This window comes from Bos taurus, chromosome 9 (genome assembly GCF_002263795.3).
Source record: "Bos taurus isolate L1 Dominette 01449 registration number 42190680 breed Hereford chromosome 9, ARS-UCD2.0, whole genome shotgun sequence".
NCBI classification, from domain to species: Eukaryota; Metazoa; Chordata; class Mammalia; order Artiodactyla; family Bovidae; genus Bos; species Bos taurus.
Window position 1 is genome coordinate 73,324,266 of NC_037336.1, and position 21,187 is coordinate 73,345,452.

Consider the following 21,187-nt stretch of genomic DNA (forward strand, 5'->3'; position numbering starts at 1 on the left):
TTCATCAAGAGGCTTTTTAGTTCCTCTTCACTTTACTTCAATTTAAAAAAGCATTATCTGAGGCACATAAGAAATGTTAAATACTACATTGGTTGATATATTATGTATTAATTAATGTCAAATAGTACACTGATCAATAGATTATCAGTTTCCATGTCATGTGCTAAGTGTTTTATAGACAATAGATATAGGACACTGCAAGGATTACTAATTACCATACCAACTCATACACTAAGATTCCTTTCCTAATTACTAACAATTACCATTGTAGGAAAGGAATCTTAGTGTATGAGTTGAGATGAAACTTGAGTGGAAACATATATATACTCAGCAGAGGCTTTGGGAAAAAGGGTTTTCAAGTCAAGAACAAGTCAAGGGTTTGAGGAAGCTATGGTCCTTGGGGGACAGTACTATGGTCTCACTGCAGTATGAACTGAGGGCGTCCACTTGCAGTCATGACATGAATGACTGAGGGTAAGGGGGGTCTTTGCTATGCTCAGTTGTCTGGACTTTCAGATATCAACCATGCTTCTAACTTTTGCTGTCACTTCCGAGGTGACTGAATTTCATTTGAGAGTTTCCTGTGATATCAGAGAGCACAGGACTGAATTTATGGGAATAATTTTTAAGTGAACAGGAAAAGGTGGGGTCCTTCCCCTGGATTTTGTGACCCTGGACAAGTATGTGAAAGAACGATCTTTCTTCTTATGTTTTGATCTCTCTTTCTTCCATTTGCAGAGCTCTACACAGAGGAGCTCTGAAGGGAGTTTTTCTCATGGAGAGGAGAGTGGAAGGATACGGAAGCATTCCTGCATGGTCTCTTGTTCACTTCCCCCTTCCGGTTATTCAGTTTGGGGTTCTATGGTTGCTCTTCTCTAAAACTTGGCCCAGGAAACAGACTTCTCAGGTCCTCTGAATAGGGTATGTTTTCAGTTGCACGGATAAAGGGAAAGACAATCACTGGAGAAGATCCAAAGGCCACTGTGTTGACAGGGAGCGTTTGGCAACTGGGTTGGAACCACTGCCCCTTACCTGCCTGAGAGGTGAGAACACCTCTCCACCAAGCAAGACACAGCCTATTCATTACCACCTGGAACTTTTCCTTTCTCATGAAAACTTCCAGATTCAAGGTTCCCAGACTTCCTTGGGTTCTCTTGTTTGTAGTCTGAGAAACTCTGACCTTCCAAAGGAAATGGGCAGGACTGTGGACACTGATACACTGTTGATTTCGTTTTTGTAGGTGCAAAATCTCCACTCCCTCAAAAGAAGGACCCTTGTTTGCTAAGGGTCCATCCTTAACACCAATCACTTAACACCTGAATCAAATTAGACACATCAAGTAGAGAGGAAATTCTTTCACACCAATATGAACACAGAATTTATTGTTATACAGGAAAATCTATTTTGGTAAAAAAAAAATTACATTTTTTTTTTCTCTAGGTTCGAGCAGGGATAATTTCTGTATTTGTGCTCTAAGTTTGCAGAACGGCAGGAGTGTGGCCATCAGAAGAGGATGACACACAGATGGAGAAGGAGTTCTTGTGAGTCTTGTTTATAGGCAGAGGATGAGTTCGAGACAGAACTGACCTCAAACTTCCCAGGAGAGAATCCTGTCATATCTACTCCAGACATGCATGCCAAGGGTGACCTGACTGTATCGTTCCCCTACCCAGGGCTGTGTCTTCAGAAAAAGACCACACAACTCAGAGAACAGGCCAATCTCTCAGCTCAGGATCTTTTCTATATTCTAGATCTTCTTTATTTTAAAATTAACAAGTGACAAGTCTGTGCTTGGCCGCAGAACACTATATCTACATTCATGTTCGAAAGAAGAAACTACGTTCACTTCATGGAACTGTAGGATTTGCAGCAACCATAGTCTAACAGTCTGTCGCAAGTGTATTGGATGTTTCAGTTTGCCAGACCTGTCATGAGAAATTAATTACAGGATGTTGCAGAAATGGCAAAGCTCCAGCAGCATCTTGCATAGTTTAATATAGCCCCATTTCCCCATTTCAATGTATTTGTGGTTAGATAAATCCTCAGAAATTTACAGCTGCTATAGACTAGTTTATTATGTACTCTGCCTGCACACATGATAAGTATAATAAGAATTTGATGTTCTTAAAGTACATAGATTTCACTGACATTTCTTTACCACTGTGGAAATATTTAGTTGCTAAAAGTAGCATCTGCAGAAACTTCTGAACATTAACTTCTGTAAAACAAGCAGAGATGGTTAAAAACATCACAGTGCTTAGCCACCTTCCATTTATTTGAAACTGAAGAACTGCATCTCTGTAAAAGTTATGTGGAGTGTTTCTATAAAATGGTCCCATGAACAAACAGAAAAAAAAAAATTAACTATCGATTCTCAGTTGAAAACACTGAACAACTGAAGCGACCACATTTTTCTCCAGGGAACCTTCTTCCTTTGGTTTCGAGACTGCTTTTTCACAAGCTTCAGTTGTTCATTTTTAACATGGCAACAATCTATTTTCCTCACCTGCTTACTTTTTCCTCCTTTTGACTTTCTTTTTTCCTTAACTATGATTGTCCCCTCTCAAGTCATCTCATTTCAAGCAGCTTGAAAGGCTGGCAATGTAGGTCTACTTATATAATACTGTTGCATTAAAAAAAAAAATTCCTGTATTTTCCTCTACAAAATTCTTTCACAATTCTTCACAAGGAACCAAGCGATGATTTAAGAAAAAGTGAACTATCATGAGTAAAAATCAAACTGTTTAGTACTTTTAGATAGAAACGACATTGAAGTATATAAAGTTGGACCATTTTGTAATAGAGGGAGAACGTGTTATGCATGGTTTTTATATATGTACTTTAGATTGTGAGTAGAGGGTAAAATTGTACATTCTTGGCAGCTTTATCCTCCCTGTTCTGAGACCATCAAAATAACCCATCCAAAATCAGAATGAATTTGAGGTGTTAGAAGAGCAACTTTCGGAAAGAGGGGGCTCACAACATTTGCCTGATGTAGATTTGAAGAGGATCATTAGAAAAAAGCATTGTGTTTACAAAACAGATGTTTTTATGTTATCCAGTTCCCGCCTTAACTTAAAAGTATTCCCTATTCATTTTAATAACTAGAGCAGAAAGATATGATGAATGCAGTACCTCATTACCAAGTTCGCTTTCTGGGTCTCTGAAGAGAGGAGCTGTCTACTTTTGCCTAGTAGATCCATTGTTAACCCTAAATGATGCTGACATCCAATTCTCCTGCAGATAATTGGGTCCATCCATAGACTGAGTTTGCCACTCAACAGAGCCTTTTGATTGACGTGACTCTTGATGTTTTTATTTTCTCTTATGTGACTGGGATGGCGCCTTTTCTGTTTTCTTGAATAACATGTTACTGTGCATGTATAAGTTTGATTCTATAGAATTGATTTCTTAGAAAAAAGTAAGAATTATAGTACAGAGTAAAGATCTTGCAAAACAGTTATGGGATAAAGACATTATCAGGGCTTTTTTTTTTTCTTAATTTTACTCAAAGATGGTATTTCACTTTATGTAGGTCACTGCTGCATGAAAGACACAGGAGACGTTTCTAGTCCCCGAGTGTGGTTGTAGGTGCATCAGGTTGCTTCCTTAATCTTGTGTGGGCTGGAGACAGACTCTAGGTGTGACTGCCTCATTTCACCCAGCACCTGAGGTGGGTGGGGCCCTTCAAGACCTCCCAGTGGAGTCTGACAAACCTCCATGGACAGTGAGCATTTACTGACCGTGTGTACTTGGACAAGTTACTTAACCTTCAAAGCCCTGGTTTCCTTATCTGCAGCATGGAAGATTTTATCTTCCTCCTAGGTTTAAAGTGAAGAGTAAATGAGGTCATGTACATTAAGTGCAGATCTGGGGACTCTCTTCTTTAGTCAAGTTCAACGAGGTAGAAATCAGTAAATACAAGCTTTAAAAAGTTGGACTGGTGAAAAATGTTCACATAATTTACTTAACAGATATGGACCTCAGGTGGAAATCACTGAAATTATGTATAAAAGTGTAAGGTCATGACTTTTTATTATAGTTTCTAGAACTTTCTAACCCTCTGAACAGTATTTGTCATTTAAATATGACTAAAATAACATGTCATTTATAGTTACAAAATGGTAAATTATTTCCCAGATAGTCTTGCTGAACTTCCTAAAGAGAAAAATATCTTTCTTTGATAAAACATTTCTATAACAGAAGTAAAATTAAGGTCAAGTATTCATTTTTTTTTGAAAGAAACCTTACACAATGTTTCAAAAGTATGAAGTGTTTGCCATTTAAAAACACTATTTTAATATTTAAAAAGTGCATTTTAAACATGAATTTGCATTCATAAGTATAAAATATTTCATGTTTTAAATCTTTATAAAACTTGCTTTTTATTCTAGTTTTACAAATCCTACTCGTATAGTTTTGGTACTGAAGAAACTTGAATCTTCAACATATAGTGGAATGAATAATTAGGAAATAAATTTAAAGAATGACATTATTTATATCTAGAAAAGATAGTGTCAAATTGTTACTTATTTGGAGAAAAGAGACTATAAAATGAGATAAAATTTAGTAATTTTAGAATAAAAATAAAACTAATTTATTACTAAGTAAATATGTAGTATTATAAATCTTCAAATCGATTCTTTTTTAATAAATGTTTTTTATTTTTGGTTGCGCTGGGTTTTCATTGCTGTGTGGGCTCTTCTCGGGCTGTGGTGAGCAGGGGCTACTCTCTAGCTGCAGTGTAAGGGCTTCTCACTGCGGTGGCTTCTCTTGTTGCAGAACATGGGCTCTAAAGCATGTGGGCTTCAGTAGCTGTGGCTCCCAGGCTCTGGAGAGCAGGCTCAATAGTTGTGGTGTATGGGCTTAGTTGCTCTGTGGCATGTGGGATCTTCCCAGATCAGGGATCAAACCCATGTCTCCAGCATTGGCAGGTGGACTTTTTACCACTGAGCCACCAGGGAAGCCCTTCAAATGGATTCCTATGTCTGATTTTTCTGCTTAGTTATAATCTGGACTTATTACTTGGAGGGCACTTTTATTATCTCCCCCACCCTACTCTCTCTCACGTTGGCAAGGGTGGTGAAGACTTTTTGTTATGTATTCATGGATAACCCAAGTTTTGTCAATAGGACAGAAAAGAAAAGAAATGGGCTTTGAGCAGAAACAACTTTTCCTGGTGTTTGTCATAATTGTTAGTTTGTCTTCAGACATTGCAATATAAAAATAATCCTTTAGTTTTCATATGAACGTTGGGATCTCAGCAAATGTTAGGTCCTCTGACATATTATTTTATTATCATCTTGATTTAGAATCTTTTTGCAACTTGTTGAAATTCTTTGTAATTAAAGCCCAAATCAGAAAACCAACACATATCTCAAAACTATGAGCTAAAACTCCACAGAGCCACATGTTTTTAATTATCAAGTACATTCACAAGACAGAAAAAACAGGCTGCTGCAAGGGTGACTCAGGCTGCCTGGGGCCAGCTGTACCTGGAGCAGAAACACACATCCAGAACAGGGGAGCTTGGTGCTATCAGAACACACTTCTGTGCTTATCGCCGAGGGCCTGAGCAGTTATCACCGCCACTCATCACTTCACTAGTGAACCCCCTGCCCAAAGTTCTACACAGCGGGGGCACGTTTACCAATTTTCATACTCCTACAACATGTGCAGGGGAAGAGTCAAATATATTTTTACTAGAAGATTCTTCACATTGTGTATACATCTGGGCAAAATTTACACCTCAGTGCCCAACACTGTTTTTCTCACTTCTTATTTTAATGGAATCAGTTGTCTAATTTGGTAAATAAGTTTTCTAATTTTATATTAGTCTTGACCTCTTCTTGAGGTTATATATTTATTGACAGACTTACAGTCACACAGTTGAAAAAGAAGAGCCAAGTAAAACACAAAGAGATGGAATTTCCTATTTTATAACCTCACACTTCAAAATACATAGTCAAATATGACACTGTTACTCTGGAACGAAAGGAATAAATAATCCAATGTAAAAATTTAAAAACAAGTGTTAAGACTAAAATAAATATTAAAACAATTTAAGTCTACAAATCACTTACATGCTTCAACATGAAATGCCTTTTTTTTAAAAGTAAAAAATATATTTGGAAAACTGTTGCCAGTCTAGCCAAAAGTCACTTCTAGTTTATGTGTATCAAGTTATACATACGATTCATCAAAACAAACACATTTGTTACCTTTTAATGCCTTTCTTATTTGGAACATTTTGAATACACAAAATCCTGAAGCTGCTTATCTTTATTTTAAATAAAGTTAAGTTTCAATAGCATATATTTCAATTCTGAGCATAACATCACACATATAACCACACTACAGATATAATAATATTAAATGATTACTTAACAGACATTCTAGCAATACCAACGCTTTTTCTTCGTACTTGCTGAGTAGCAATTATAATTTTTCTTTATTGATTTTCCAACAGTGGTAATGTAATTTTGATGCAATTACTAATAAGCACAAGTGCCATTATTTTGATCAACAACAAACCCGATGGTTTATAACCAGCTCAAAGGGCCACATTTATTTTCCACCCATACCTTGCTTCTGATTTTTCTAGATTCTTTCATAAGGCTAAAACGTAGTAGATCCTTTCTTCCTGGCCATCTGAAATTTCTGAACTCTGAAGAGAAATTCCATTTGGTTTCATTTGTCATTTCCTTTCTGTATATTTGGTTCTTTCCCTCTTCATTCTTCAACTCTTTACTAGGAGAAAATGATAAACAATGTACTAAGTGAGCTTAACGTCTTCTGCTCACAATCACCTTGGCATGCCCAGGCAACAGCACAGGTGATAAACAGCGTGCCGCACACACACACGTGCACACACAACCAGAGGCCAAAACACGGACTTGTCTTCTTGAACATACTCCCAGTCTAACTTTTAGAATGAAAGTCTAGCTTGCCTCTTGAACAAACTGTGAAAGTCTTTCAGTATCACCAGCAGTTGCTTAAGGCCTGCTGCAGCACTGATCAGTGAATTTCAGCAAGAAAGAAATACATTTCTCAAATACATACAATCAGCATTGCAAACCCTGGGTAACTTCTAAAATTAAGTGCAGGCATTCGGAGTTGATGAAATTCTTCATTCACTGGAAAAAAACTGTCCTGGATGCTGCTTCAGGGTTAGTGACTGGAAAGCATATAGGCCATTTTATTAAACAGCACTCTTTCATTTAGTTTATGACGATGTCTACTTTTAGGAAGTGGGTTAACTATGATAGTTTTTCCAATAAATCCCCATAATGGCATGTGTCATTTTTGATTGAGCAAGAGAGTGATGGTTAACTATATATCTAGATGCAGCTTTGAACTAAAACAAATTATACTATTAATAAAAATCAAGAATCAACAGGCAGATGAAACAAGAAGTTGTTTCTTTAGAGGCCATGTGGTAAGTATACCACGATTACAGGTTGATAAACGAGGGACTGAACCTGAATTTTTTTAATGCAGTTGTTCATGTATCAGTGATGAGTATCTGGACATACACAAAATTGTTTTGTCTTCCCTCTAAGCAGAAACGGTGAGAGTTGGACTGTGAAGAAAGCTGAGCACCGAAGAATTGATGCTTTTGAACTGTGGTGTTGGAGAAGACTCTTGAGAGTCCCTTGGACTGCAAGGAGATCCAACCAGTCCATTCTGAAGGAGATCAGCCCTGGGATTTCTTTGGAAGGAAGGAATGATACTAAAGCCGAAACTCCAGTACTTTGGCCACCTCATGCGAAGAGTTGACTCATTGGAAAAGACCCTGATGCTGGGAGGTATTCTGGGGAGGAGGAGAAGGGGACGACAGAGGATGAGATGGATGGATGGCATCACTGACTCGATGGACGTGAGTCTGAGTGAACTATGGGAGTTGGTGATGGACAGGGAAGCCTGGCGTGCTGTGGTTCATGGGGTCGCAAAGAGTCAGACATGACTGAGTGACTGAACTGAACTGAACTGAAGCAGAAACGGCTTGACATTTGGTTGCTCTCACGAAACAAACTTCAATCTAAGGATAATGGCCAACTGCTTAGGTGCGGTCAATTCCACTGATCACTCCTGAGAAAAGCAGAGGCTAGAGCATTACGTTGGAAAGAAGGATGCGCTAATAACCATTGCCGAACCCTAACCAGAAGGGTTAGGGAACATCTGTGCCTTTAAGGTCAGGCCCAATCTTTTATTTTTATTTTTTTTAATTTATTTTATTGAAACATAGTTGATTTACTATGTTGTGTTAATTTCTGCTATACAGTAAAGTGATTCAGTTATACACACACACACACATACATACATATATATATATATATATATTCTTTTTCATATTCTTTTCCATTAGAGTTTATGGCCCAATCTTAAATAAATGAAAAACATGTACACGAGGGGGAAAAATCCTTTGTCAGTCCTTGTTTCCTGATTTTAAATTTGCTAAATTAGCACTATGTATAGAAGCCCTGAAATGTTTCCAGTGAACATGCTAACAAATGCAACTGAGGTAGAGTTTAAAATGGTGCAGGTATGGTGTGCCAAGGTACAGTCTCACCAGGGGCGAAAAAGGGCATCATTCTGTCCTGGTGGGTATACAGGTACAGTATGTAAGGTTTGCCTCAGATTAGGGTCTGATAACAAGGGGAAAGAGGCTCAAATCACCCAGGGAGCCTATAAACATCTGTAAGAAACAGTGGGAGAGGTAAAGAATCTCAGAGGATCTAACAAGGCAAAACAGAGTGAGAGGAGGAGTTTATGATACTGGCAGGACAAAAACGAGGAAGAAAAACAGAAAAGGGAAGTGGAGAGGAGAACAGCTGGAAATGAGTGAGCTGGATGCTGCATAAGATGGGGCAAGACTGAACGGTGAGAAATTATAAACAGATGAGCCAGGAAGACCCTCAGGAGATGGAACCTGAGGAGAAACTGAACTAGAATAAGCTAAAGTAGGCAGTGAAGACAGCACATTTATGTGAAATGACTCAGATTAAGAAGAGGAGGGAACACTGAATACAGAATATCAAAGACTGTCTATGAAAGGGAGCAAGGGGACAAAATAAAAGGAAAAAGAGAAGAGAGAGTCAGGTGCACACCCTGGACAAATAACAGGGCGCCAGCAAGGGGGCCTCAGCAGCATGATGGTGGCTGCTGACGGCACAGGGACTGAGCGCCTGGGAGACGGCGGAGGCCTGCTGCCAAGGGGTTAGATGCCGTCTCACCAAGACGCTGGAATGAATGCGAACCCGGGCTTTCTCTGCGCATCTCCTCATTAAGGAACCCCATAATGTAACAAAGGGAGAGCAACAAAGTGAGGGCCTTTTAAAGGCAAATCATATGAAAAGAGAAAGGAAGATTTCATAGCAGGGTTTTAAAAATGAATAGGAAACCAGGTCAGTGTTTGTGTGTATGGTATGAAAAATAAGATTCATAAAAATACTGCGCCTTATTCCACAAGAAACTCAATCCAGTGAGTATTCCCCAAAGGTTTGCTGTGTGGCTAGACACCAGGAGAATTACTGGGGGGAGAAAATGTGAGCATATTATAGCCCCTGCCTTAAAGTACTGGGTTAAACCCAAACAGACTCTTTGGCCAACCCAATATTACCATTTAATCAGAGTTAAAAGGCAAAGCATTGTGTAGCAGAAATAACTCTGAACTCAGAGCCAGAAGATCGAGTCCTAGTTTAAGCACTTTTAAACTCTGGGTCTGAGACCTTAATTTCTTTATATGTAGAAAGAAAGGGCTGTATTAGAAAATTTCTGAAATTATTCTTGTTTTAAAAGAAATGATCAAGTAGTATATATAACAAAATATGCTGAGTAGAAAAATCAGAAAATACACACTGTAAAATGAAGGATAAAAAATCACTACAGTTCCATCATTTAGAGATAACCACTCACATTTGTTGATGTATATTGTTCCATATTTTATGTATGTTATATAAAAATTATTTTATAATCATTTTTAACTTACAAATTTATCACCTTTCATTTTTAACTTACAAATTTATCATCAATCTTTCTATGTCTATGAAAATACTTCTATAATATTTTTACTATTGTAATAGTCACATGGTATTCTATTTCATAATCAATCCTTTATTCATAGAAATTGATTTTTTCCCTTCCATTTTGAAAACTTGAAGGAGTAGCCTTTTAATTAAATCTCTACATATACACTTAAATACTTTCCTACAGTAAATTCTTGGAGGTAGAACTGTCAGGTCAAAACATATGAACAATTTGAAAGCTTAAGAAAAAGCTATACCCTACAAAGGATTATTTTAATATTATTACCAGCAGTATATGAGAAAACCCACTTCCCCACACTCTCATCAACACAAGGCTGTGTAAGTCTGAAGCTTGCTGCCATTTCATGAAGGAAAAATACCATCTCATTTACTGATTTAATTTCTATTACTTTGATCACTGGAATTGGACATATTTCAGATTTTCACTGATATATATATATATATATCCCTTTAAGAATGTTCTATGTATCCTATGGGTCAGTTCTCCTATTGATAATCTTTTCCCTCTTGATTTTTTACAGCTTTTTATATGCTGAGGGTATTAACCCTTTGTCATATATTTTGTGAAATTCTTCCTGATCCCAGGTCACTGGGATCTTCTTTACAGCTTCTGCTTACACATTTTTTTCTCTTTGACATAAATGATTTTAAAGGTTCTGTTATTTAGATCTAAAAACCTGTTTCAAAATATGTTTTCTAATTCTGATATCAATAATAAAAAGTCATTCCTTAACACTCATGATCCTACAATTATTGACTTATAAGCTTTCTGTATGATGAGAATAATGTGATAGAGCTTAACATTTCACTTTTAATAGCCAAACTTCTCTTCTGCTAATAGAGAAAACAGAGGTCACCTTCTTTAGAAAGTCCTTTCCTGTCCTTCTTCATCTCTCACCAGAAAACATCATCATGTCCCACTCACCTCTCTCAGTGGAAAAAGTAGTCCTGAATTTGAATTTGTCTCAAATTCTCCTCTTTAGTTATTCCCCTTATACTGTACATTGACCGGCTCTTCTCAAGGGGCTCTTGGCTTATAAATATTCTTGTAATTCCCTGCGATATAAAGATTTTCTCTATATCCTTTGTTTTCTACTACCTACTGCTCAGCCTTTTCTTTCAAGTCCAATGTTTGGGAGAAGTGGCCTCTTCTGACAGGTCTTCTCCCCGTGGGCTGGAGACAATCTGACTCACATTCCAGGATTCTCATTCAAAACCTTCCTCTCCCAGGCCACAGCCTCTTGGCTGCCAAACCCAAAGGCATTTTTCAGTCCCTATTTGCTTTTGCTCTCTTTGACATGTGGCCTTGTTGACTATGCTTTTCCTAAACCTTCCTGTGGACTCCGTGACATGACTCTCTCCTGGTTTTTCCTAAACCTTCCCGAGGACTCCGTGACGTGACTCTCTCCTGGTTTCCTCTCACCTCAATGAGGGTGACTTTCCGGCTGGTTTGCTCCATCTTCTTCCCCTTTGTGTCCATGACATGTCCTCGGTCCTCCTGGCTCTGTTCTCTGCCCCGCTCAGAACTGCAGGAGGGGAAGAGTGGAGACAAGAAGCTAGTGAGAAAGCTTCTGCAACAGCTCAAATGGGGCTCTGATTCAGCGAAGTGGCAATGGGAATAAAAAGGGGAGATAAATGGGAGGATCTGAGAGAAAAATATTCAACAGACTACATGAGTGATTATATATGTGTCTGGGAAGCAGGGAGTTGCTGAGAATAATGTAGAGATTACAAACCTTAGCTGATTGGGCTCCTTTTTCTACTGTATGAAGGGACAAGAATAAAATAAAACCTACTTATCCCAGAAAAATATTAGCTCCCTTGGAAAAACCAGAAAATTTATCAAATTGTGTGTGTGTGTGTGTGTGTGTAAAAGTGCAGGAGATCCCTTAGTGACAAAGAAGGGATGAAGAAGTTTACGTAAAGAAAACAGTGATATCCCAACCTGTGAGATGGGAATGCAGTGTTTCAAATGGTTTCCTATTAACAGTAACATAGAAGACAAACATTTTATGGATGTATATATAGTAATGCAAATTATGTTAGAGAAAAGAAAATACAGAAATCATGAAAAAAGGGAAATTCAAAGAATGGAAGGCAGTGTCTCCTCTCTATGATGTCCAGGAATGGTGGTAGACATCGTGAAAGAAAGTGAAGATGAAAGTCACTCAGTCGTGTCTGACTCTTTGCAATCCCATGGGATGTAGTCCGTGGAATTCTCCAGGCCAGAATATCAGAGTGGGCAGCCTTTCCCTTCTCCAGGGGATGTTCCCAACCCAGGGATCGAACCCAGGTCTCCTGCATTGCAGGTGGATTCTTTACCAGCTGTGCCACAAGGGAACTGCAAGAATACTGGTGTGGGTAGCCTATCCCTTCTCTAGTGGATCTTCCCAACCCAGGGATCAAACCAGATGCATTGCAGACAGATTCTTTACCAACTGAGCTATCAGGGAAGACATCATGACAGAGCCCAAAAAACAGTATGAGAATTTAAAAATGAAGCAATAAAGAGGACTGAACAGTGACTGCTGTGGACTGAATTGTGTCTTTCACAGGTTGAAACCCCCAAAGTTAATACATCTTACAAAGGAGGTCGGGCCTTTAAAGAAGTAATTAAAGTTATATGAGGTCATAAGGGTGAGGCCCTAAGCCACAGGATGGTGTCCTCATAAAAAGAGGAAGAGACACCAGAGAGCTCTTTCTCTCCATACACACACACAGACAGGAAAGGCCATGTGAGGACATGGCAAGGAGGTGGCCGCCTGCAAGCCAGGAAAAGAGGACTCACCAGCACTCAGCCCTGTTGGAACCTTGATCTTGAATTCCCAGCCTTCAGAACTATGAGAAAATACATTTACATTGTTTAAGCCACCAAGTCTCTGGTATTGTTACAGCAGCTAGAGAAGTCTATAGGGAGACATGTAAGTAAAGGGCTTCTCAGCAGGCACAGTGGTAAAGAATCCGCCTGCCAATGCAGGAGGATGTGGGTTTGTTCCCTGGGTCAGGAAGACCCCTTGGAGGAGGGCATAGTGACCAGTCCAGTACTCTTGCCTGGAAAATTCCATGGACAGATGAACCTGGTGGGCTATGATCCTTGGGGTCACAAAGGGTCAGACATGACTGAGCACACACATATGTAAATGAAGTGAAGTCAGAAGACTGAGAAGGAAAAGATGAGAAGTCACAAAGATGAAAGAACAAATAGAGCACATTTAGAAAGTAGGAAAACGAGGAGACAGAAAGGAAAGGTGGAGCTCTGACCCAAAAAGCACTGATAGCTCACTATCTTCAGGGAACCCACACGCTAGCGTCACAGAAAAAACTCAAATGTCTGTGATGCCAGGGTGATAAGGAGAACGAGGGAAGCAGCCCAGGAATGACACAACAGGACTCGGTAAAGTGGAGAGTGGATGACTCATCTCAGGGAGGCAACCACTATCCCAGTACCAGGGGAGGGAAGCCCTGGAAGAAGTGGGGCTGTGGTCCAGAGATTCAAAACAAATATGACACATACATTTTTGTGAAACACGGTGGACCTGCACTGTATCTTGCTAGCAGTTGTTTTTCTGTTTTTTAAATATTATTTTAAAAACTGTTTAAAACATTTTTTTTTAGTATTGTTGCTCTGTGCATTTCCCTACCCCACTTTGTTCCAGTCATAGGGTGCCCTGCTGGCTTCCGGGTATTCCAGGCACCTCCATGCAATTGTGCCTTAGCTCCTGCCCCTCTTCTGATTTCTAGGTCCTTTTCTTTTTTGTTTACCTTGTCTCTACATGGTTTTTAAGACTTAAATGCTCTTACATCTTTGGCTTTTCCTAACCACTGCAGAAAAATCAGACTGAGTGATCCTTTCCACCTTTTTTCCCTTATAATGTACATACAATCTAACAGAAAGCTGCCCTGAAAAATACAACATTTGGACTTCTGCTTGCCTCCAAGATACAGTAACATGGACCAAGTAAACTGCTCACCTAAAACAACCAAAATTTTGGATAAAACATATGAAACCATTTTCAAGACATTGAACCACAGGCAACAAAAGAAAGTGATAACAAAGAAATGGAAAATAAATGAGATCAGCCCTACGATCGCCTAGCTTACTGCCTTGAGAGTTTACAGGCTATAGCACAGGGAGATGAAAATGGTGTGGAACGTGGTGGACTCCCTGAACGAGGGCTAGGAGTCTGAGGAGACCAGGAAGGCTACAGTTCACAGACCGCCAGAGAGGAGAGAGTGGGAGAACGTGAAGACTTGCAAGGGTCCCGTACGAATATTCAGCAGAGTACAGGTGAACGTACACATCTGAGGACATGTCCTGAGGCCAGGGACAGTACCTACTTCCATCAGCCAGGACGGAAAACCTCACAACTCAGAAAGCATTAGGTAGAATATCTAAAAGGGATTTTCATCAGTGGTGAGGAATAAACAGTCCAAGACTAAACATTGTTCAAGTCCCACCTAACAAATCTAGCTAAAAAGTACAACTTAAAATTATCAGAAATAGATTCGTGTTGGCCGTCTGGCTCCGCAGGGCAGGGGGCAACTTTACTGGTTTGGGGTGGTTTTTAGTTTAATTTTTCTTTTCTAGCTTGGCATCGCGGGCCAGTTCGTAATTCTAATCGGCTGAGGCCATGTCAGGAGACGGAGCCACGGAACAGGCAGCTGAGTATGTCCCAGAGAAGGTGAAGAAAGCCGAAAAGAAATTAGAAGAGAATCCTTATGACCTTGACGCTTGGAGCATTCTCATTCGAGAGGCACAGAATCAACCTATAGACAAAGCACGGAAGACTTATGAACGCCTTGTTGCCCAGTTCCCCAGTTCTGGCAGATTCTGGAAACTGTACATTGAAGCAGAGGTTAATATTTTATTTTATTTTTTCTTATATAGCATTTGATGGGAATTGCAACATACACTGTAGTGATAGAAAACAAATTAGGAACATAGATAGCACAAGTAGGACAAGGAGGATTTAAAATGTCTTCTGCCTTTATTTTGTAAAATAGGTATGAAGGAGTAATTAAAATGAATTTTTGAAATTTGGGTCTTTACAAGCTGATGATTGTTGCATTTTGGAGTTGCAACATTAAAACAGTTTCAATGGTAAAAACAAAACAAAACAAAAAAAAACCACAAAAAAAAAACCAAAAAAAAATTATCAGAAATAAAGATCAGAGTGGAAATCAGTGAAACAGAAAATAGATAAACAATAAAGAGAAATCAATGGAAAAAAGCTTGTTATTTTCAAAAAAATTCATAAATCATTTGCCAGGCCGACCGGGGAAACCAGGGTAAAGAAATAAATTATCAACACCAGGAATTAAAGAGGCAACATTATTACAGATTCTATTCATATTAAAAAGATAATAAGGGGATATTATGAATACTTTATGTCAATAAATTCAACCACTTGCATGAAATGGAAAAGTTCTGTGTAAGACACAGATTATGAATGCCTATATAAGAAGAAAAGAAAAGGCAGAGGAACCAGAGATCAAATTGCCAACATTCGTTGGATTATAGAGAAAGCAAGGGAATTTCAGAAAAACATCTACTTTTGCTTCATTGACTACACTAAAGCCTCTGACTGTGTGGATCACAACAAATTTTGGAAAATCTTAAAGACATGGAAATACTAGACCACCTTGTCTCCTGAGAAACCTGTATGCAGGTCAAGAAGCAACAGTTAGAACTGGACATGGAACAATGGACTGGTTCAAAATTGGGAAAGGAGTACGTCAAGGCTGTATATTGTTACCCTGCTTATTTAATTTGTATGCAGAGTACATCATGTGAATTGCCAGGCTGGATGAATCACAAACTGGAATCAAGATTGCTGGGAGAAGACATGCAGATGGTATCACTCTAATGGCAGAAAGTGAAGAGGAACTAAAGAGTCTCTTGATGAGGGTGAAAGAGGAGAGTGAAAAAACTGGCTTAAAACTCAGCATGCAAAAAACTAAGATCATGGCATCCAGTCCCATCACTTCATGGCAAATAGAAAGGGAAAAAGTGGAAGCAGTGACAGATTTTATCTTTTTGGGCTCCAAAATCACTGTGGATGGTGACTGCAGTCATGAAATTAAAAGATGTTTGCTTCTTAGAAGAAAAGCTATGACAAACCTAGACAGTGTATTAAAAAGCAGAGATATCACTTTGCTGATAAAGGTCCACACAGTCAAAGCTATGGTTTTTCCAGTAGTCATGTATGGATGTAAGAGTTGAGTTGGACCATATGGAAGGATGAGCACCATAGAACTGATGCATTTGAATTGTGGTGCTGCAACTCTTGAGAGTCCCTTGGACTGCAAGGAGATCAAACCAGTCAATCCTAAGGGATATCAACCCTGAATATTCATTGGAAGGACTGGTGTTGTAGCTGAAGCTCCAATACCTTGGCCACTTGATGTGAAGAGCCTACTCACTGGAAAAGATATTGATGCTGGGAAAGACTGAGGGCAGGAGAAGAGGGCAACAGAAGATGAGATGGTTGGATAGCATCACTGACTCAAAGGACATGAGTGTGAACAAACTCTAGGAGACAGGGAAGGACAGGGAAGCCTGGAGTGTTGCAGTCCATGCATTCGCAAAGAGTTGGACGTGACTTAGCAACTAAACAACAACAGTATAAGAAATATATAACCTTAATGGCCATACTTGCATTAGACTCATTGAACTTGTAGTTAAAAATCTTCTACTCCAGGCCCTGATAGCTTTACTAGTAAGTCTACTCAACATCTGAGTTACATCAGCAAAAACAGTGGTGGAAGGACTTCTGAAAAATTTCTCCTTCAAATAAGCTATGGGAAAACTGGAAAAAATGGTTTTTTAAAATTTAACTTCAAAAAATTTTTCAAATTAGCCAATAGCTTGTAGTAACCTGGAGAATGTTTATTCAAGAATGGTTGACACTTGGTAAGAATTAATTTCTTCTCATGAAAAGAAGAAGAAATTGAAGGAGTTTGGAATGGGGTGATCATAAAGATGGAAAAATATATAGTGGAGGAGAGATTGGATAATCAGAGTTAACACTTATCGTTATATTAAGAAGAGATTTCATTTATTTATTCAGTTCACATATGAGTGTTGACAAATAAAGGCCTTTAATATTACTGATCATCTGAATTAAATTCTCTCTGATCAAAGCTGTTAATGAAGTAAAGTAGTCTATGTTTCAAAATAAACCCCCAAACTCAATATAAGATACATTAGCAACTAGGGAACACTAATATTATTTAAGGATTAAAACATATTTGTAGAAGCTTCATAAAAAACTCTGACTTGGGCAGCAGATAAATACATCATAGACGCATGAGATACAAAAGGTAAAAGTTTAAGACTTTCAAGAAAAAGGCTTAAAATTAACCTATACAATTTCTTGTTAGTATCAAGAGTGTAGCTTTAACTAAAATGTGAAAAGATTGTTTGCACAGAAGTGACTGACATTTCTTTAAAAAAAAATTCAAAGTATAAATGAGACAAGAAATTCAAGTAGAAAGTGGTGAGAGGCAGTCGTATGTGGCTCATTTACATAGCCTGGTCAATCAGCTAATAAACACATGTTAGGAACTGAATGGCAACACTGCAAAGAAACAACAAAAAAAAATGGGATGGTATGGGGAGGGAGGAGGGAGGAGGGTTCAGGATGGGGAACACATGTATACCTGTGGCGGATTCATTTTGATATTTGGCAAAACTAATACAATTATGTAAAGTTTAAAAATAAAATAAAATTAGAAAAAAAAATAGCTTCTACCCATTTACTTGGGCACAATGGACTCATTTAAGTAAATTAGAGAAATAAAGAAATGACTTTGTTACATACTGCGCTATAGCATTTCCATCTTCAAGTCGCCTACAGTTTTGAAATCATGAGAAACGTAAATTCATCCTTAATTCTAAGAAATTATGAGTATAGGGAAAGCCCAAAGGCCTTAGATGAACCTGAGCATTGAGACATAACTGAACTTCTCATGAAGATTTATTTTCAGAAGCTTGTTAAGTACTCTGGGTTCAAAAAGAGAAGCCTAGCTACCCTGACATGCTGGGATGCTTTTTGAGGCTTTTTTGAATTTTCATCTGGAGAGCATTATGTGGCATCTTTGCATCATCTGAAGATATGTATCCAAAGTGGTCAGACGGAGGACAGAATCTTTCATTCACATCTTAGGTAAAAGTTCTAAAGTATTTTATAAAACATGTTCAAAGACAGCACTGTTCCCATAATGTATTCAAATATGATCACTTCTGGTTGTTGAAACGGAGTTTTTGTCTGTACTGATCCAGCATATTTTTTCATATGTATGATCTGTCATTGAGTATACACTCCTTAGAGTCAATTATCTCATCAACTATTAGGTAAACTTTCAATTATTCAGAGATTGCTACTGAAAACATACCTTGCAGATAAAATAAAAGACAAAAAGCGGAACGACCCGGAACATGTGTTTGTGTCATGTGACAGAGTGAAAGTATGGGAAGAACGCAGATTAGGAAGCAGAGGATCTGTGTGCTGGGACGGGGTCTGCTTCTTCCTACCTCTCAGGTCATGTTTCTCCACATGCAGAGGAGGGGCAAGAGCAATGGTCTGCAGGGAAATGTGGAGACTCAAATGTGATGATGAGTGACCATGCTCTGAAGCAACACGGGCTTCATATATGATATACAATGATACGTAGTCCTAGATGGGCTTCCCTGGTGGTGCTAGTGGTAAAGAACCGGCCTGCCAATGCAGGAGGACCAAGTTGCTGCAGTCACGTCTGACTCTGTGCGACCCCATGGACTACAGCCCACCAGGCTCCTCTGTTCATGGGATTTCCCAGGCAAGAATACTGGAGTGGGTTTAGCAGGGTTAACCTGAATAAATGTTTTCCTGAAGGACACTTGGTATGGATTCCCTGTGTGTATGTGTGTGGAAACATGTACCCAGATGTGGGAATGGTGACGTGGGATGGGAGGGCACGGCAGATACCCGAGCTGTTCAAGGTTGTTACATTCAGGTGATAGTTTGCTGGTGATGTATGAATATGAAGTTTCGGCCTCAAATTAGGTACAATATGCTCTGCAATGATAAAAACTGAGACGTACTTTGTAAAGGTTTTCAATATTTTTTTGAGGTAAAAGAGATTTTCCATTTGTGTATTAAGTAATTTATTAATAGCAAGTACCAAAAAAAATACAAAAACTTCCTAGAGATTTTTTAAAATAAACACTTAAAAACTGCTCAAATACTTAAGGTGTTTGTAAGAAATGTACAAGGATATATATATATATAAGTAAATTTATATAAATTTATATAGGCCTTTACACAGTAATGCCTTGAAACGGGTGTTTCGTAACTTTTGTAGAGTGGTGCTATGAAGAGAGAAAAGGAGAAACTGTCCTTAAAAGAAACACCGACTATTTATCACTGCAAATTATTTAGGAGGAAAAGCTGCTTACTGTGCCGTAGACTCTGAGCTCAGTCTGAAATCCTGGGACTTGAATGACTGCTGTGAAAGAAAAACAAAGAGTAAGTCACAAATCACAGAAGACAACACTGGCAATATTCACATGCTGAAAACCCACCAACTGGCTGAATGAGTAGAGAGCAGGCCTGTTCAGAACACAAGTGTCTATCAGCATAATGTATTCACTCCCAAAGAAAACCAAAGGAAACAGCTCTTCAGATTGGTTAAGCACTCTTTGTAAATGAAGTGAGCTTTTAGGTTTGTGTCAAAAAGAGTCAGTTGTGAATCAGCCTAAATTAAGCCAGTAATGCTGTGTTATATTACTCAAGTTATGCGTTTAGCTTTCACCATTGCATCTTTCCTTTGTAATCTTCCCACTACACTCTATATTTTCATGAAGCCACACACTGAACTATGTGTAAAATTCTGAATCTGCAAGCTCTTTAAATCTTCTACAAACTTTGCTCAGTCTGTTTTATTAATGGCACCTCCATGAGGAAATCAAATAAGCACACTGAGAGTTAGTTAGAGGGTTCCTCTACGCTTGTCTGTGCTTGGTTGCTCAGTCGTATCCGACTCTTTGTGACCCCATTAACTGTAGCCTGCCAGGCTCCTCTGTCCATGGAATTCTCCAGGCAAGAATAGAGTGGGTAGCCATTAACTTCTTCAGGGGACCTTCCCGATCTAGGGATTGAACCCGGGCCTCCTGCACTGCAGGCAGATTATTTACCACCTGAGCCACCAGGAAAGCCCCATTCCAAATCAAAGTATACTTTGGAACAATGGTGTTTGATATGAGACAGTATTTTAGAAATCAATGTTGCCATAAAACAGACTTGGAAATTTTATTTAGAGATAATTACATGTTATGGAAATGATCTACTTAAACTTCACGTAGAAAATATACATGTTACTGTGTTAAAGCTTTGAATTACATATGAATGAAAGAGATATACCATAACTATCTAATGAAATTCTTAAAAGTCCAGAAAACAAAAAAAAAACAAAATGAAGTGAAAGGAAAGGAGTAAAACTTTCTGTTTCAGTCTTAACTTCTTTGAGTAACTACTGCTTTCCCAGGCTTATCTCTACTGAAACTTGCTTTGCCTTTTTAGATTTCCTCCTTCACAATCAGATTTCAGCCAGATTTGGCACTGAGCACCTTTAAACAAGTATTCCTTTTCTTATCATAAAGATTTCAAGAGGATTTTGTACTTTTCTGGACCATAATTATGTGATATTATTGCTGGCTATATAGCTTTAAATCAAGCATGTAATAAAAACAAGAGTTAAAGGACAAGGAGACTTGGTGGTGAGAGGTGGATGTTGTCGTGTTTTAAAGAACATCAAAAGAACCAATCTTTTATTTTTCTCAACTATTTGAAGATCATCTGACTCAGTTAAAATGTGTTTGGGAAAAAAGGTACAAGTACACAGAAAATTTAAATTCAAGGACAAATGCAGACTGCAGAATAGTCTACCTGCCCTTAAGCCAACTCATCAAGAAGAAAACTATCAAAACCTCTCAGAAAGCATCAATTGTAACCTAATTTTTTCAGTTTTTTCTCAGGCTTATGGAATAAATTCCAAACAGTGCAATCAAATTCATGGTAAGATGCTTCTATTACATGGTCTAATTATTACTTCTATCTCTTTGCCCAATGTAAGAGTAACATCTTAAATAAATGTAC

General features: G+C 38.4%; 2 protein-coding genes across 11 annotated transcripts in view; one reads left to right on the forward strand and one right to left on the reverse strand.

Moving 5' to 3' along the window:
• Positions 1-5,384: 5,384 nt before the first annotated feature.
• AHI1 (Abelson helper integration site 1) overlaps positions 5,385-21,187 on the reverse strand; it is a 219,379-nt gene continuing 203,576 nt past the window's right edge. For 4 of the 10 annotated variants that reach the window (XM_059889903.1, XM_024997022.2, XM_059889901.1 and 1 more), the window contains 4 exons: positions 19,489-19,538; positions 12,838-12,887; positions 11,473-11,575; positions 5,385-6,750 (listed from right to left, as the gene is read on the reverse strand). In XM_059889903.1, the coding sequence (XP_059745886.1) occupies positions 6,543-6,750; positions 11,473-11,575; positions 12,838-12,887; positions 19,489-19,538 (411 nt within the window). In that variant the 3' untranslated portion in view covers positions 5,385-6,542. Of the gene's footprint in view, positions 6,751-11,472; positions 11,576-12,837; positions 12,888-19,488; positions 19,539-21,187 lie in introns of those variants that run through there. The other 6 variants (XM_005210982.5, XM_059889906.1, XM_002690265.6 and 3 more) reach the window with 4 other exon arrangements.
• On the forward strand, positions 14,534-15,086 carry LOC101905977 (cleavage stimulation factor subunit 3-like). Its single transcript, XM_059889911.1, has one exon. The coding sequence runs from the start codon at positions 14,681-14,683 to the stop codon at positions 14,942-14,944; it is 264 nt and encodes an 87-aa protein (XP_059745894.1). The 5' UTR covers positions 14,534-14,680; the 3' UTR covers positions 14,945-15,086.